The sequence below is a fragment of the Talpa europaea genome (assembly GCF_964194135.1).
Source record: "Talpa europaea genome assembly, chromosome: 12".
Taxonomy (NCBI): Eukaryota; Metazoa; Chordata; class Mammalia; order Eulipotyphla; family Talpidae; genus Talpa; species Talpa europaea.
In genome coordinates, this window is record NC_140079.1 from 22976281 (window position 1) to 22993220 (window position 16940).

General features: G+C 50.7%; 1 protein-coding gene across 13 annotated transcripts in view; it reads left to right on the forward strand.

The window, feature by feature from the left end:
• GRAMD1B (GRAM domain containing 1B) overlaps window positions 1-16188 on the forward strand; it is a gene marked incomplete at both ends in the record, with an annotated part of 161111 nt that extends 144923 nt beyond the window's left edge. For 7 of the 13 annotated variants that reach the window (XM_084249004.1, XM_084249005.1, XM_084249006.1 and 4 more), the window contains 11 exons: window positions 67-223; window positions 1214-1403; window positions 3506-3649; window positions 4562-4680; window positions 4926-5068; window positions 6916-7019; window positions 7632-7835; window positions 8848-8938; window positions 12606-12713; window positions 13035-13152; window positions 16099-16188. In XM_084249004.1, the coding sequence (XP_084105130.1) occupies window positions 67-223; window positions 1214-1403; window positions 3506-3649; window positions 4562-4680; window positions 4926-5068; window positions 6916-7019; window positions 7632-7835; window positions 8848-8938; window positions 12606-12713; window positions 13035-13152; window positions 16099-16188 (1468 nt within the window). Of the gene's footprint in view, window positions 1-66; window positions 224-1213; window positions 1404-3505; window positions 3650-4561; window positions 4681-4925; window positions 5069-6915; window positions 7020-7631; window positions 7836-8847; window positions 8939-12257; window positions 12270-12605; window positions 12714-12962; window positions 13153-16098 lie in introns of all 13 variants that reach the window. The other 6 variants (XM_084249002.1, XM_084249008.1, XM_084249003.1 and 3 more) reach the window with 3 other exon arrangements.
• Window positions 16189-16940: the final 752 nt, after the last annotated feature.

The following is a 16940-nucleotide window of genomic DNA, read 5'->3' on the forward strand; positions in this document are numbered from 1 at the left end:
GTACTGAGAATAGCTGCTGGTCTGGGCCACGAATGTTGTTAACATGCTTGGGATGTTTTCCTTCAGCTACTGCGAGGAGATCCCCGTAGAAGAGAATGAAGTCAATGACAGCTCCTCCAAAAGCAGTATAGAGACCAAGCCGGATGCCAGTCCACAGCTGCCCAAGAAGTCTATCACCAACAGCACCCTCACCTCCACTGGGAGCAGCGAAGCCCCTGTCTCAGTATGGACACCCCCAATCCAGTGAACTCTGCAGGGCCCCAACCCAGGGAGCATGTGGTGGGGAGGTTGATAACAGTGTGTCAGTCTGCTCATGGAGGCCTCCTGCTATGTTCTCATGGTGTCCTCCCAGTGTCCAGAGCTGGTTCTTGGTGCCCTAATTACCAAAATTTGGCTTCTGAGCAGAGAAAAACCATTCCAAGTCCTTTGAGTGAACCTTGATTTTGGTGGGTGATTCCAGGGCAGCTCCTCTGGTGGACAACTAGCCCCTGGTCTTTCTCTGCCTTGCTCTGAAATCACGCCCATGTGACTGTAGGACTGTAGCATTGTTACCTCTGTATTCATGCATTCAATAAGTGGTTAGGAAGGCCCCAGTCTATATGCTCCAATTTATTTTCCCATGATGCTAGATTTTGTAGAAGAGATAAAAATGTGTGAGAAGGACCTCTGTCTTCTGGATCTTGGTTAGAGGGACTAACTGCTCAGTGGAGGAAGCACATCGGTTAATAGCCAGGTAGAAGGAAGGATGGAGTCTTCAGAAAAGAATTTCCAGGAAGGGGAGTCTGTATTCCAGTGCCAGAGGGGTCAGACCTTAGGGTGAAGACGTTTGATACCTACGCTCCATTTTCTGTCTCTGAGGTTATCTTTCGAATGTAAAGAATGGCTTTTCTTCCCCATCAGGGCTAACGGGAAAATGCTGATGAAGTCTTTTGAGCTTCTTAAGCCAGCATGATCACAACTCTGTGTCAACAACAGTGACAAGGAGTGGACTGCTCCTCGTAGGGCATGATGTGCTATTTGCCAAGAGCCTGAGAAGGGCAGAACCCAAACCGAGCTCTGTCATCTTCCCCAGCAGAGCTGGAGGAAACCCCCAGAGCCTGACTCCAGCCCAGCTAGAGCATCTGTGTAGGGAATGTGAGGGCCCCTAATGTCGTTTCGATAGTAGACCCAGGGCGGGCTGCCTCGTGGAGTGACATCTCTGTCTCCCCTGCAGTTCGATGGACTGCCCCTGGAAGAGGAGGTGCTGGGGGGCGATGGATCGCTAGAGAAGGAGCTCACCATCGACAACATCATTGGGGAGAAAATTGAGGTCCTTGCGCCTGTGGCCTCCCCCTCCCTGGACTTCAATGACAATGAGGACATCCCCACCGAGCTCAGCGACTCTTCCGATACCCATGACGAAGGTGGGTATTCAAAAATGGATGCAGGGTGGCCATTCCTGTCTCCATTTTGAAGGCTTATGGAGACGAGTCAGTCTGTAGTTTCCTGGTGGGCGAGTAGATGGGTAATGGCTTTTCTTAAGGGATGGTACATGTTTTTTGCACACATCCCTTTTTGGGGATCTTCACGTTGGTCTTTTTTTTTTTTTTTTTTTTTTTTGCATAGAAGAACTGGGGTGTAGGCCAGAGGTGCAGGGGGCTGAGAAGATTCACCAGAGACAGACTAGGGAGCAGAACAGGTGGATCTACTGAAATACTGCTAAGGGGAGCAGTGGGCAAGAAAGGAGAGGTCTGCTGTACTAGATGTGGGTTAGCTCCCTGGCTGGGGATCGAACGCAGGTTGTAGTGGTGATAGTGCTGAGACTTAACCCCTAGGCCACCAGGGAGGGCCCCCCATATTGATCTTTCTTTGCTAGACAGATGATGCTTTGTCCTGCCATCTAGTCTTCTCACTCATGTACCCCCTGTGGGAATTGGCTTGTCTTGCCAACTCCTTCACCGAGAAACAGCACTAGGAGATATTTATCTGCCATGAGGCAAGTGCCAATCTGCTGCTCCCTGGAAATAATGCTAATAGAAACTTGCCTAAGTGACTCTGGTGTGGGGATTCTAGAGCAGCCTGGAAGAAAAGGTTCGGCTGGGTCAGACTCTGGAGCTGACCTTTACATTTCTAAGTCCAGGGCTGCTTTCTTCGTTGCTGCAGAGGGTTAGCTTCTAGGGCCGCATTCAGCAACATGCTGTTTCTCAACATTCCAGAATGAGAGGCCAAATTCTCTGCATGAAATCAATGGATGTGGATAGATTACGACCCGTAAGGGAGTGCAGACAGGGCTCATATGTCCACCCATGGACAGTCTCGTGGGTTACTGTGGTGGTCTTCTCCCCTGCGGTTAGCTTCTCTACTCCCTTTAATATTCAGGGCCAATGAAAATGACTGCAGAGCTTGGGGATGGCATAATAATGGGGTGCCATTCATATAGACTAAGCAGTGAATATGCCCCCCATGGTATTCATGGAGTACACCTTCTGTGTGGGACTAGGCACTGGCCCATAGGATGCTCCTGAGTTCTTCCCTGGCCTTCTCAGGGTCAGAGGCAGACAGAGAGCCAGCATCCTCTTTTTTTTTTTTTTTTAAAGATTTATTTGTTTTTATTTATTTATACAAACACTGGGTACAGTCAGAAGAGGGTGAGAGAATTCACCAGAGCCAGAGCAGGAGCAGAGCAGGCAGAAGGACCGAAGTACACTGCTGAGGGGAGCAGCGGGCGGCAGGCGAGGTCTGTGCGCCATGCGGGACCCTCCTCCGGTGGCCAGGGAGCAGCTGGGGATCAAACCGGCACAGCAGAGGCTGCGGGCAGCTTCGCAACCCAGCGCTCAACTGCTGCGCCACCAGGGAGGCCCATAGCATCCTCTTGAGCTCACTTATCAGTGACTGCAGATGCAGTAATCAGAGATTCTGGCATATTAGGGACTGGGGAGGCGCACAGGAGCCTAAATAACTTACCCATACCCTCAGACACATTTCTCCTGTAGCAGATAGAAAATTCAAGATTATTAAAATCATGGGAGAAATAAGGTGCCTTATGGAAGGGGAGCAGACCTTGTGTAGTTAGAGATCAAAGCCCTGTAACTCATCCCAGCCTTAGAAGCTTTTATATAAACAGATCATTACAAATTAGTGTTGTCAATTATGTCAGCAACCTTTTGTTGTCAATTATGGTTAACTTGTAGCAGCTCAATAACTGGTCGGGAAAGCTAGGAAGTAGTCATTTACACTTTAGTCTAAAATCATCTTACTTAGGAAGACTTGAAAATATAAAAGCAAATAGTAGAACCCCCGATTCTGCAAAGGATGGATGAATACATTCCCAACTCAAGTGAACAGGACTCATGCCAGCCAAGGAGGGAGCTGAGCCCACTGGTCCGGATGCCCTACTCCATGACCTCCTTGAACCTTGGGTTGCCATTCCCACATTTGCTGCAGTGCTTAGTGCTTTGAAGTCCCTGGGATCACCTGCCCTCAACCTTCCCTGTCCACTACTTACTACTCACCCTCTTCTGTGCAGGCGAGGTCCAGGCCTTCTACGAGGACCTGAGTGGCCGGCAATATGTGAATGAAGTCTTCAACTTCAGTGTGGACAAGCTCTATGACCTTCTGTTTACCGACTCGCCTTTCCAGCGTGACTTCATGGAGCAACGACGCTTCTCTGGTCCGTTCTTCCCTGAGGCTGGAGCCGCCTGTCCCTTGCGTCTCTTTCCAACAACCCCTTTCCCAGTGCACCTGGTGGACTAGGAGCCTACTGGCTACTCCTTCCCCCAACACCACAGCTTTATGCTTGCCCACGGTGACCAGGTCCACTGTGACCAGGCATTTGGTGCCTGGCCCCGAAAGCTTATGGGCCAGCCAGACCTCACAGGACACACCATCTAGTAAAGAACAGGAGCACCTGCTATGTGCCATGAACATGATGTTATCTCACATTAAACATGAGATTACATGCTACATCTGTAAGATTGTGATCCCCACAGTAGCCATGAGGGAAATGTAACTCACACTATTATTGCTTGTCTAAGGTCATGCAGGGGCCAACGGGATTCAAATGCAGGCCTCATGCCTTGCCCCTCCCTGCTCCTATCTCATCCTCTTTTCCTCTCTGCCACACAGCAGGGACTGTACCTCCAGCCTGGTGGAGCTGCTGAGAGTTCCAAGCTGCAAAAAAGCACTTGGGCATCAGCTCAGCCCTCTGCCAGCAGGAGAGGGCCTGATGTGGGCCCTGGGAGGTCACGCCTTAGAGGAGAGGACTTTTCTCAAGGATCCCAGGCTCCCGTCACAGTAACTCCAGTGTTGCCAGCACCCCCGCAGGTGGCCCCAAGACCTCCTGCCCCAGTCCCGGGAACAATCAGCATTCTGGAAGCCTGTGGAGAATTTCGGCAATGCTACAATGAGCCTTTCTGCTTTGCCTCCCCCTCCTCCCAGCCGCCTCCCCTCGCCCTCAGGCTCCCATTGGCTTCTTTGGGGGGCCAGTCCGCAGTCAGGAGAAGTTCACTTGGAGGAGAAATTCAGAAATGGAGAGGGCATGCCTCTTGCCCTCCCTCACTGCCCGGCTCCTCTCTACCCTCAGACATCATCTTCCATCCCTGGAAGAAGGAAGAGAACGGAAACCAGAGCCGAGTGATTCTTTATACCATCACCCTGACCAACCCCCTGGCTCCCAAAACGGCCACAGTCAGGGAGACACAGGTGAGTGGAGGGCAGAGGCCAGTTTTGGGGGTGGGGGTAGAAGCCCGTGTTCTGGTGTGAAGGATCGAGGATAGAGGTTGGGAAGAAGTTTCTGGGTGCAGGTGTCATCTCAGAAACCGTAGTCTCTTACCTGCAGCATCCCCATCCCGGTTCTGGGTCCCCATTTAGAAGTGGGGGTTGGGGGAGGAGGTGCCGTTCCCATCTTGCTCCTCTGCAGTTTGTCCCACCGGCCTTTGCTCCCGCAGACCATGTACAAGGCGAGCCAGGAGAGTGAGTGTTACGTGATCGACGCCGAGGTCCTCACACACGACGTGCCCTACCATGACTACTTCTACACCATCAATCGCTACACGCTCACCCGTGTGGCCCGGAACAAGAGTCGGCTCAGGTGGGGACCCCCGAGTGGGTTCCGGGGAGCTTCCCAGTGCCTTATGTCAGAACATTCATTTGCTCATGCAGGGCGGGGAGGAGGTTGCCATTCTTTGTTCCACCTTCTTCCCCAAGCCTCTCGGACCCTGTGCCCTACCTCCCTATCCTGACACGTCAGTATTCTCCCCACCACACGTTCCCTTTGCCACACTGCAGGCCTCTTTAGTAAAACCGTCTTAGCTATTGCTGTTTACTAATAGCCTGTAGTTTACAAAGCACTTTACCTCCATCACCTGGAATCTGGAGAAGGATTCAAGGAAGTGATTCAGACTCATTCTTCACATAAGAAAACTGAGGCTCATGAGTTTGTTGACTTTGCCAAGAGTCATATCCCTGAGTGAGAACCGACACCTGGTTCTTCGAAGTACAGATCTGCGCTTTCATGAGGCTCTGTCTCTGCCACATCTCTTGCTCATCTTCCGTGAGTCATGGAGCCCCGCAGACCAGGAATCCCTTCCATTCACTACTTCGTCCCCAGTGCTGAATGGTTGGAATGCTGTTTGTGGGTGGCATCCTACTCTGCACACCGACATGTGCTCGAGGAAGGGAAAAATTCAGACCCTGGTATTTGAAGAGCTTGTAGTTAAATTGAAAAGTCAAGGCACACAGCCACAGAATCTGAAAACACACTGTGTAGCTGCACCTTAGATCAAGTTCTGGTTGTGTGGGGCTGAAACTCACGTGTAGTTCAAATCTGAATTGAACTAGGAATTGATTGAAGTGGGAATCCAGATGGCTTGGGAACCAGGACGTTCTGACTGCACACACCTCGGCTAGACCCTGCATCTTTCTCATCCTTGGCTTAAAAAGTATAAGTTGTTGTTTTTTTTTTTTGTTTCTTTGTTGCTCTTTGGACATCTCCCATTCCTTCTCACTCCTCTTCCTGCCTTTTCTGGTCTCTTCCTTCTGTCCTTCCTCCTCCACAGTGTCTCATTTCTCAGCTCTAGCTTCCTTGCAGGACTGACTGGGTATTCTTTCTGTACGGTCCATAGCCGGTTGACCTCAGATACATTTTTACAGAGAGGTGTGTGACCATTCTCCCCTCTGCCAGGTATATGGTGCTGGGCAGGGGAGTGAGGTGGGTCCCACGAGAGGCATGACTCACATCCGGTCATGGTGGAGGTGGGCAGGGCAGGCAGTCTAAACATGGGGAACATGAACCAGAAGCATCTCCTGGCAAGTGAAAATGAACCTGAGGAAAGGTAGCGAATTGCTGGGCTGCTGTGTGGCAGGCAGAGATCTGTAAGGCAAGGGCGGTAGAGACACTCAGGATGGTGAAGAGAATATTGGAGAAGAGCAAGAGCTGGCAAGGTCTTGAGTCTCCTGGAAAACACAAGAACCAGGTCAGCACAGGGGATGCTATTAAAGGTGGATGTGATGCCTCAGACATGAAGCCTCTGGAGAAGTAGAGAAGGACCTCAGGACTAGCTGGCTGGGGTCAGCTGCTCAGCCCCATCGGGTGTGCTATGGGGAGACAGCATGGCGGTGTGGAGGAGCTCTGGGCTTTGAGTCAAGCTCTTGTTGGCCTTTGGTCTGCTTCAGTAACCTAAAACTCCATTTCCTCATCTATAAAATGAGGATAAATCCATTAGCTTCATCTACCTCAAAGGGTGACCAGGGAGAGCAAATGATGCAATGAGTGTGAAAAGACTTTCTGACTTGTTAAGTTAGAGAAGGAAATAGCCTGTGAATGCATCCATTACAGAGATGTGAGACTGCTTTGACCTTCAACCTGAACCTTCCTTTAACTAGCAGAGGGGGATCTGCCCCAGAAGTAGCTGATCTTGTTTCTGGCTTGCTCCACAGGGTCTCCACAGAGCTGCGTTATCGGAAACAGCCCTGGGGGTTGGTGAAGTCTTTCATTGAGAAGAACTTCTGGAGTGGGCTGGAGGACTATTTCCGCCATCTAGGTAAGCACTGTCGACACCATAACTGCTTGTGGGTTGGGCCGCAGAAGCCAGGGGGATGGTACAGCAGTCACCATGCAGGGCACAGGAAACGCGGACAACAGGAGAGAGACTGACACAGTGAAGGGGTCTCATGGGGTCCCAAAGTGTGCCCCAGGGATGGACACGAAATTTGGTATATGAACATGTGGGTTTTTCAAGAGACCATGCCTCATAAAGGGGTCTGTCACTACTCCCTCCCCCACATGAACTCCAGAGCTAGTCACTCTGGTGACTAGCAGAGAAGGAAATAGCCTGTGAATGCATCCATTAGGAAATGTGATGTGTCCCTAATTGTGTGACCCAGGTGCAGGTGTTGGAAACCTATGTTACCACACACTGTTGACCAACCCAGATGAAGTGTTTGGGCTGGCCTGGGTGTCAGCAGTACTTACTGAGGCCCATTCACAACCCTGAGGGACCCATGTCCTTTCAGGCATCTTTCCAGGGTACTACAGTGTGGAAAGTGGTTCCCTTGGAGAAGGCTCAGCTAGGAGTAAACAGACCAGCTTCCGGAGTCCAGTGTGTTGGTTTGGAAGTCTAGGCCTCTGATGTGTGGCCTTTTGTTTCGGACAGAGAGCGAGCTGACCAAAACAGAAAGTACCTACCTGGCTGAGATGCACAGACAGTCTCCCAAAGAGAAGGCCAGCAAGCCTCCAACGGTGCGGAGGAGGAAGCGTCCCCATGCCCACCTGCGGGTCCCTCACCTGGAAGAGGTGATGAGCCCCGTCACCACACCCACTGATGAAGATGTGGGTCACAGGATTAAACACGTGGCAGGTGTGTGCCAGATGGGGCAGGCAGTGTGACTTAGGCTTTTGGGAGTGCAGGCTACAACCAAGACACCCATCCAAAGTCATCTTGCTTCTCGGGTGGAACTGATTGCATATAATTGGCACATGACTCACTAAATATGAGTTTTCACGTTCTCTACCTATTTTCCTTTGCCCTTTACGATCTCAACCCCTGTTGAACCCTTAGGTTACCTTTCTTGTTTACCTTACCTTCAAGTCTGTCCCTCCATGATGTCTGTACTCCTTGGCTACCCGCGTTATCTCAAGTACATAACTCCCAAGTTCACGGGAGATGCCCCAGGGAGAAGCCGAAATTCAGACTCCAGAGGTTACCTCATAACACTAGGTCAGGGGATCCAAAGCAGCCACCCCTCTCTTGGGCCCACAGGCCCATGGAGGATGTGCCCACCAGGCAGTGGACTCCTGTGATCGGGGTCTTAGAGATCAGCTGAATCCAGTGTTTTTTCAACTGTGCTCTGCCGCCCCTGGGTGATTTTCAGAGCTTAATGGCGATAGGAGTGGAGGCAGAGGAAGAGAAGGAGCATTAAAGTTCCTCCCCCAGCTTCCACCAGAACATTCCCATGCATGTGTTTCACTGAGAGGGTGTTTGACTAACACTATATTGGAATAATCGACTCGGAGAACTTTCGGCACTTGCCCCCCCTTTCATAGCCAGTTATGGATGAAGTCAGAGCTGAGTGCTGACTCGCTCTGCTTCCCTTCCACAGCTGCAGACAACTCGTCCCGCTCTGTGTGTCCTCGCTGCACAAACCTGTTTCCTCCTCTGTTCAGTGACTTTCTTCTTCACCTTGCCTGCCCAGCCAGTGACCTTGCCCTTAAGGAGCTTGCCTTCCACTCCTGGAGTAGCTTTCATCTGATGATGTGACAGCACCATGAACAGTTCATCACTCCCTGAAGTTCTGCGCAACACCAGTGTCACATCAGCACTTGGGGATGCATGGGCCATGCTGATGAAGACCTTTTTCTTCTCCCCACAGGTTCCACGCAGACACGGCATATCCCCGAGGACGCCCCCAATGGTTTCCACCTGCAGAGTGTGTCCAAGCTGTTGCTGGTTATCAGCTGTGTGTAAGGAATCCAGGCTCTCTGCCGGCCCTGCCCTCACCGCCCTGCCCTCACCCTGCCCTCCTGCCTGCCACCTCCTACCCTCCAGGTCTCTTCAGGCCTGTGAGCATCTTTACCACTGCCTGGTTTTTTGTTTTTGTTTTCTTCATGCTCTAGTCTTCTCTCTGTATCAGTTGCTCTGGTTGTCATTTCTTGCCTTTCAGTTTCATTTTTTCCTCAGTTTTATTCAGACTTTACTCCATGCTAGGCCTTCAGCTTTCAGAAGAGTGCTGCTTGAAACCCCTGTGCCCTTCAGGAACTCAGCTTCAAGTGGGTAAGACAGGCAGGAAATTCAAAACCACAGCACTGGATACATTGCCCATAGGGGTGCCGCAGCGCCTTTCATGAGCCTGCCCTCACTTGTGAGAGACGCTCTGGCGCCGTCTGCTCCTGGCCCACAATTTGGCAGGGTGGTCAGACAAAACCAGTGCTTCCTGGAGAAGCATACGTTGATTTTATTACAAATAATTCAGAGTACATGCCGCAACTCTGTAAAACAGTAGACTTGATAACATGCACAGGAAAACACTAGGCTGAAGAGAAAAGAAGTTGAAAGAAATGCAGGGGTGAAGTGGGAGAGCACAGCTCTCTGAAGCCCCTAGTTAGCTCAGGATGATTGTAAACCTTTTTTTTTTTTTTTTAAGATTTATTTATTTATTCGTATAAGCACTGGGTACAGTCAGAAGCGCAGGAGGGTGAGAGAATTCACCAGAGCCAGAGTGGGAAGCAGAACAGGCAGACTGACAAAGTACACTGCTGAGGGGAGCAGCGGGTGGCAGGAGAGATCTGCGCACCATGTGGGACCCTCGCCGGCTGCCAGGGATTGAACCGGTGCTTCAGAGGCTGCGGGCAGCTTCGCAGCCCAGCACTCAACAACTGCACCACCAGGGGAGGCCCAATTGTAAACCTTTTGGAGCAGGGAGCTGGTATGCTCACTACAGACAGCTCTTCTGCTTGGTCCGACCCTTCCTCAACAGGGATATGCTGAGAGAGGGAGAGGCCCAGGGGGTGAGGGGAGTGGAGTTGTCTAGATGCTGACTCTGACCAGCATCTCCCCACTCCCAGCCTCCAGGTCTTCATTAAAACAGTTTTGGAGAGGCAAAAGTTGGGGCACAGCCTTGCCTTTACTAACCTCAGGAAACACTGAAGGAAGCCCTGGCATGACAAGGTGGACTTGCATTAACAAAGAAAAAAATCAGTGTGACCACTAGGTGGTGACTGGACTAGAGGAGAAAGGACTAGGGCAGTGATGTGGCAGAGATGACTGTCGACTCACATGAGGAGGAGTTGAGAGGTCCTTGGAGGGAAGGACTGTCACTCATCTAGTGCTGAGCAAAGGGAGATGAGTTACTGGTGGGAGAGTCCATGGTGGCTGTGTCATTTACAGAAGTCTGGAACTTGGGGAAAGATTGCCAGAGGAGATGCCGTCAGTTCCAGGTGTGTCTGAGTTGCCATAGGTGATCCAGGTGGAGGTGACAGATGGGTGTTGGTGGGTGTGGACCTGGAACTAAGGAGAGAAGTGTGGGCTGCTGTTGCTCTGTTCATTATGGAAGCATTAAAGTCGTGGGTGTAGACAAGATCATCTGAGGTGAGAAGATCTTGTGAGGAGCTTGGGGTTGGGGGACCAGCCCCGGGAAAGGAGAGGGAGCTGTGAAGGATGCAAGGAGGACTCTTGCTGACCTCACTCAAGTGCGTACCATGGAAGTAGAGGTATATTCTGCCTCTGGCGTAAGATGCCAAGATATTTTTACAAAATAAGACATTAAGGCAATTGTAAAGCCAAAACTCACATGGAACACCATAACTCATTGTGATTTTTACCACTGTTCTGTTCACACTAGCTCTCTGACATTGGGTTTGGCAGATAGAAAATTCCAGCCTCAGGGTCCTTCTATGCTTAAGCTCTTTTGTGTTTTGACAAAGAAAGAAGCCCTGCTCACTGAATCAGCCAAGGCACATGGTGCTAAGTCACTGCGGGGCATTGTTGGTTTGGGATAAGCAGACCTCATCATTCCACACTGCCTAGGGCTGGGCAGGGGTCTGCCCAGAGCGTGCCCCTGGGGCACATGGTGCAGGGCAGGTCCCCCTCCCTGACTGGCATGGTAATTGGGCTCAGACCACACCAACAGTGTGCAGGGGGGGTCCCTTGACTTTCATTGGACATAGGATGGTCAACACAAACCCAAATGCAGGTGCTAAGATTGCACCCAGCATATGCTGAGAAGTGGGGGTGCTGGTAATTGCGTGTGCTGACGCCGTTAAAAGGCATTGTCAGTGAAATGCAGCAGATGGAGAGATACTTGTGAGCCCCGGGATCATGGCTGAGTAGCCCCAGAGAATGGCACCCAGAAAATGGCAGTTGCCAGTTTGAGGAACACTCCCTGCCATCCCAGAAACACAAGTGGGAGACACAGCATCAGACGCACAGGCGCTCACATCCTGAGAGTTGAAGGCACAGGAGGTTTCCCTTCTTTGTTGGTCTTTCCATCTTTGTGGTTTACCTTCATGTTTTCATCTCTTTTCCTGTGTGTGTCTCTACCCCCCTCCTTTATGGTAGGCACCGCTGAAGGGCCCCCCGTGTGCCCAGAGCTTTCACCCACACACACTTCTTCATGAGCCCTTAACCCAAGCTGGGTACCTATTAGCCTCTTGAGGAAGCTGGGTGTCAGCAAAGCTAGGAAACTTAACCACAGGACAAGAAACTCCGCGGTGCTGAGCCAGGATTTGTTCCCCATCCTGTCTGTTTCTGCACCCTGCTTTCCCCGTGTCCATCCCATGAGCTTCTGCTTTAAATGATCTTCAGGAAGCCCTGAGGCCAAGTGCATGTACCCAGCCTCTTGGGCAAGCTGCACCCCCTGCCGGTCCTGGGTTCTCCTTACGTCCTCCCAGTCTCTGACCAGTTCTGGCTGATCCCTGGGAAACCTCCCTCAGACCTTGCTAGCCCTGCTAGACCATGGCAGCTGCAGCTCAGCTAATGTCTGGAAAGCGCCTGGACTGGGCTGGGAATGCACTAGAACTCCCCCTGCAGCTGCAGTTCTACCCTTCAGTTGTGTCCTAAGGGTGGATTGGTAGGCGGAACTTAGCTTGACTTCTCACCCTTGAAACACTAGGTGTGTTTTCAGTTGCTTCCTCCTGCTCCTTCCCTGCTGGGTCTTCTGTCCGTTGTGTCTTTACTCCTAGCATTTCCTTTTCCCTGGCTCCGTTACAGGCAGCTTCCCCGCCCCCTGTTTTAGTCTGTTTCTAATCTCTGCCTCCTTCCCATTTTTTTCCTTGCTCCCATTAGGATCTGTTTCAGGTACTGGCTCTATGATTGCTCCTTTTATACCACCGCCCCCAACTCTTTTCCTCTCCATCTTACCTCTCTTACCCCAGGCACCCAGATTCTGGGTGACTTGTGTGTATGTCTCTTTTCTACTGGCTTCACCTGCCATGTGTCCTTGCGGCTCTCCTGCTATGACCCTCTTTCTCTGACCTCTCTCCGGCTCACTGATTCTCACACCACAATGCTTCTGCTGACCCAATGTCTAAACAGAACAGCCTCTGAGCTGGGGGTTCCCTGCCCCGTAAGGGGAGCATGCTCTCTCAGGTGGCGTCTCATTGCTATTGCTTTCTCCCTCTGTCTCCTTCATAGTCTGGTGCTGCTGGTCATCCTTAACATGATGCTCTTCTACAAACTCTGGATGTTGGAATACACCACCCAGACCCTCACTGCCTGGCAGGGTCTGAGGCTCCAAGAAAGGTAATCCTGGCTTCTTCCCCTTGGCACTCCCTCCCTCCCAGCCAGCACCCCTGCTGCCTTGGCACCTCCCTCCGTCTCCTTGCGACTGCCTTGCTACCCTTGGCTGTGGGATAACCCTTTGGGATGAGTCCATAGGCAGACTCTGAAAACTAGCCCTATAGTTTGGATCTGCGTCTGGCTGGGGGCACAGGGATATTGGGGACAGTGAGCTGAGGACAAAGCACTCTGATGTGACTCTCTGTCCTTTAGGGGTCTGGGAGCACAGGACAGTCCACTGAGCGTAACTCCAGCTGCCGGGGCACCCCTTCTTCTACCCCACAGGTTACCCCAGTCTCAGACAGAATGGGCCCAGCTCTTAGAGTCCCAACAAAAGTACCATGATACCGAGCTTCAAAAATGGAGGGAAATCATCAAATCCTCAGTGATGCTTCTTGACCAGGTGAGCTTCCCCACCTTCTCTTGCCCTCTTCCGGTCACAGGACTCTTTACCTGGGCTCTGAGCATGATCACAGCCCATCACCAGCTGCTGCACCTCATCCTCTGCTCCTTCTCCCGCTAGGCCATCTGTTCTCATTTTAAAGCCATCCTTGAATGTGCTGTTGGAAGCACAGGTGTAGTCCCCAAAATAATAACGATGAAGTAACACACTGGGTGTGCAGTGAGGATGCTGTTGGTGAGATGGAAGAACTTTTTTTCTTGGTAACCCATAGTCATCTGAGGGACATTTAATGACAGAATTTCCCTTTTTATAGAAATGTACCTCCCTGAGGGAATGACTTTCTAATTCTTTTTCCTGTGTCTCCCCTGCTCCCCCGCCCTCAAAATGTTCTCCTCAACATGCAGCCTCCTTCCACTCTCCTCAGAGGCAGTACTGAGACTCTGGAAAGGTGGCTGTGTCTTCTTTTCATAACATCTTCCTGGTATAGTTGCCTGTGTTCCTTCTAGAAGCCAGATGTATCTATTTAAGAAAATTACCCTGGGGTAAAATCAACCATTAGCTTAGTTTTATTAGGGAAAGGTGTTTCTTCCTTCCCCCAGAAGAATCAAACATCTTAGAATAGTTCCCATGTGGTTACCAAGACAGCAGGAACCTACCTTTTCTGTGCAAGAAGATTAAGAAGATCGTAGCCCATGGATTTGTTCTGTTACCTTCAAATTCCTTTTCCAAAAGATGTATCACCCTGATGCTTTGCAGTCAGCCAGACCTAAGATGCATTCCTAACCCTGCCACTAACTAGTCCTGTGACCTTGAGCAAGAGATTTAATATTAGTGAGCTTCCATATCTTCCTTTCTAAAGTGGGAATCATAATCTTTGCTTCAAGAAACTGCTGTCAGAATTTGATGGTACCTGGGAGGCATTGATTAATATTAAATTTTATTGCCCTTCTTAGTTTGATCTTAACTTAAATCAAGGAGAGAGACTTTTTTTTGTTTGTTTTGCCAGAGGTGCAGGGGGTGAGAGGGTTCACCAGAGACAGATTGGGGAGCAGAACAGGCAGACTGACTGAAATACACTGCTGAGGGGAGCAGCGGGTGAGACAGGAGAGTCTGCTATGCCATGTTCCCTGGCCTGGGATTGAAATCAGACAGTAGAAGTGATAGCGCTGAGACTTAATCCCTAGGCCACCATGGAGGCCCCCATGGAGAGAGACTTTTAATGCAGCTCTCAGGATCCAGTTGAACATGTCTAGAGAATCACGGGTAGCCCTACCCATGTGTAAAGAGTGCAGTTTTTAACCCAAAGAGGGTAACTGGCACAGCGAGGAATTTGGACATCCTGTCAACTCAAGAAGGGCTGATGGAAAGGAAAGATCTGCTCAGGGGGAGGGGATTTGAGGTGGGGGAAGGACAGTACAATTGTCTTCAGATATTGAAGCCCAGGAGGTAGAAGAAGGGTTAGAGGAACAGTGAGAAGTCACAGATTGAATTAGGACGAGATGTTACAGGAATTAGATTTTGAGCCATAAATTAAAAGCATAACTACTTCTGGCTGGATCTGCCCCACACTGGAAAGGGCTACTTAGGAGAACGGAGACGCACTGAAAGTGTTCAGGGGGTGAAGTTAGATAAGGCACTGGATGAGCCAGTTCTCTTCCAACTCTAGAATTCTATTTCAGGGTGAGATCCCTTAAGTTGCCACTTGGGGGCTGTAAGATTTATAGCATGGTAGATTCTACAAGCATAGAGATAGGTGTTCTATTTCATTCCCTTCAAAAGTAACATAAAAGAAGAGTAATAGAAACCTCCTCCCCTGTCGAGCAGAGACTATAGAAGACAGAGAAGAAAGGTATAGGGTAGGCAGAGAGACCAGAGGTCCTCAAATCCATAACACTTCTCCCATGAAATGTTAACTGTGTTGTAACAGCGCCTTACTTGGGAGCAATACCTGTGTGTTGTGATAGCATGCCCACTTTAGGATTCTACCACTGGAACCCCCTTGTTTTAACTCCATTGCATGACTTGATTATGTTAATGCGTCCATTTCTTTAAAGAGGGTACAGAATCCAATTAATGTTATTTCAGTGAGAGAGGTACAACTAGGAGCCTACTCAGTCCTCTACTGGCACCCAGGGCATACTAGGGAAGGGATAAGAAGGCCTCCCTGGTGGTGCAGGCTGTTGAGTGCCACACTCTAAAGCTGTCTGCAGCCTATGCAGCACGGGTTCCATCCCAGCCAGCCGGGGAGATTCCCATATGGTGTGGCAGACCTCTCCTGTCTTGCCCCCTGCTCCCCTCAGCAGTGTATTTCGTCAGTCTGCCTCTTCTGTTCCCTGCTCTTTCTCTGGTGAATTCTCTCACCCTCCCGCACTTCTGGCCTGTACCCTGGTTCTTGTAAAAATAAATAAATCTTAAGAAAAAAAAAAAAAAAGGAAGGGCTAAGAGACAGTGCCAGTCCAGCACACACGAAGCAAAGCCGCTGGAGATGCAAAGCAACATGAGCCCCAGTGAGCGGTCCACGAGAGGCCAGGAATTAGAGAGGTGCTGGAGGGCACACAAAGCTTGGGTTTGTCTTGGGTCTTAATAAATGGATGAGATTGGAATAGACGAGAGAGAAGTGTCTTCAGGATCAGGAGGGAAACCACACTGAATGAGTTGAAGACAAAAGACCATCTCTGGTAGCCCCTCAGTGCGGTGGATGCTTTGCGAGAACTCTTAATTCAGTGGAACCAGGCCCACAGTTCTTTGGGACACAGCAGACCTTCCCCTCGGGGCTCCAGTGCTAGATCGACCATCCCCTTTCTGCCTGGGACTGTGCCCCTGAAGAATTGCCCTTGTTTTAGGTGCCTGGCTCCCTGGAGCTCTCTGGCATGATCAGGGAGCCTTTGGTGGGCGTGGTAGGCACTGCGGGTTGAAGGGCACTGAGGCAGCAAACCTGTCTTACAGATGAAGGACTCACTCATCAACCTTCAGAACGGCATCAGGTCCCGTGACTACTCATCAGAAAGCGAAGAGAAGAGGAACCGCTATCACTGACAAGGCAGGAGCAGGGGTGGCTGCAAGAGGCCTGTGCAATACATGTACATAGACCATATAAATATATATAAATATATATATACAGAATATAAATATATATATTATATACAGATTTTAAACAGAGATAATGCCTATGTACCAGGGAGAAGGAGCGGGACCGCCCCCGTGCTGGCCGGTGGAGGGGCTGAGGAGGGCAGGGACCATCTCCCAGCACCGACCTCCCCTGACCCTCCTCCTCCCCCTCCTGTCACCCCCGCCCTTTCCCTCGCTGGCCATTCTTGGCTCTGAGAAGGGAAATGTTGTTGAGCCAAAGTTATGCCTGTGAAGACCCTGGGTCTTGAAAAGAAGCCTCAAGGGGGCATTGCTTCAGGTGCTTCATTCCCTAATAATCCCCTTCTGATTTGTCTCCCCAATGGAAGAGAATCTCCTCTTCCCGACCCCACGCCTCCAGATGTTCTCTTGTGAACAAGGAAGCATCAAGGGCAGGAGCCCCATCTAAACTCCACCAGACAGGCCGCCCCCTTCCTGTGGACCATCCCCCAAGAGTCGGGTGGAGAGGCTGGTGGGAAAGCTGGAAAGGCTGCGCTTGTGACTTTGTGTTTTGAAGCTGTAGGCTCCTGAGGTCTCGTATATGGGACGGTCTTCTCCATCACCCCCTTCTTCTCACCTGTGTAGGGGCTGGACCCAATAAGGGCTGGGAATTTCCTACTTGCCCTCCCCCTTTCTCTCTGGTCTTCTCCCAGGCTGGATCT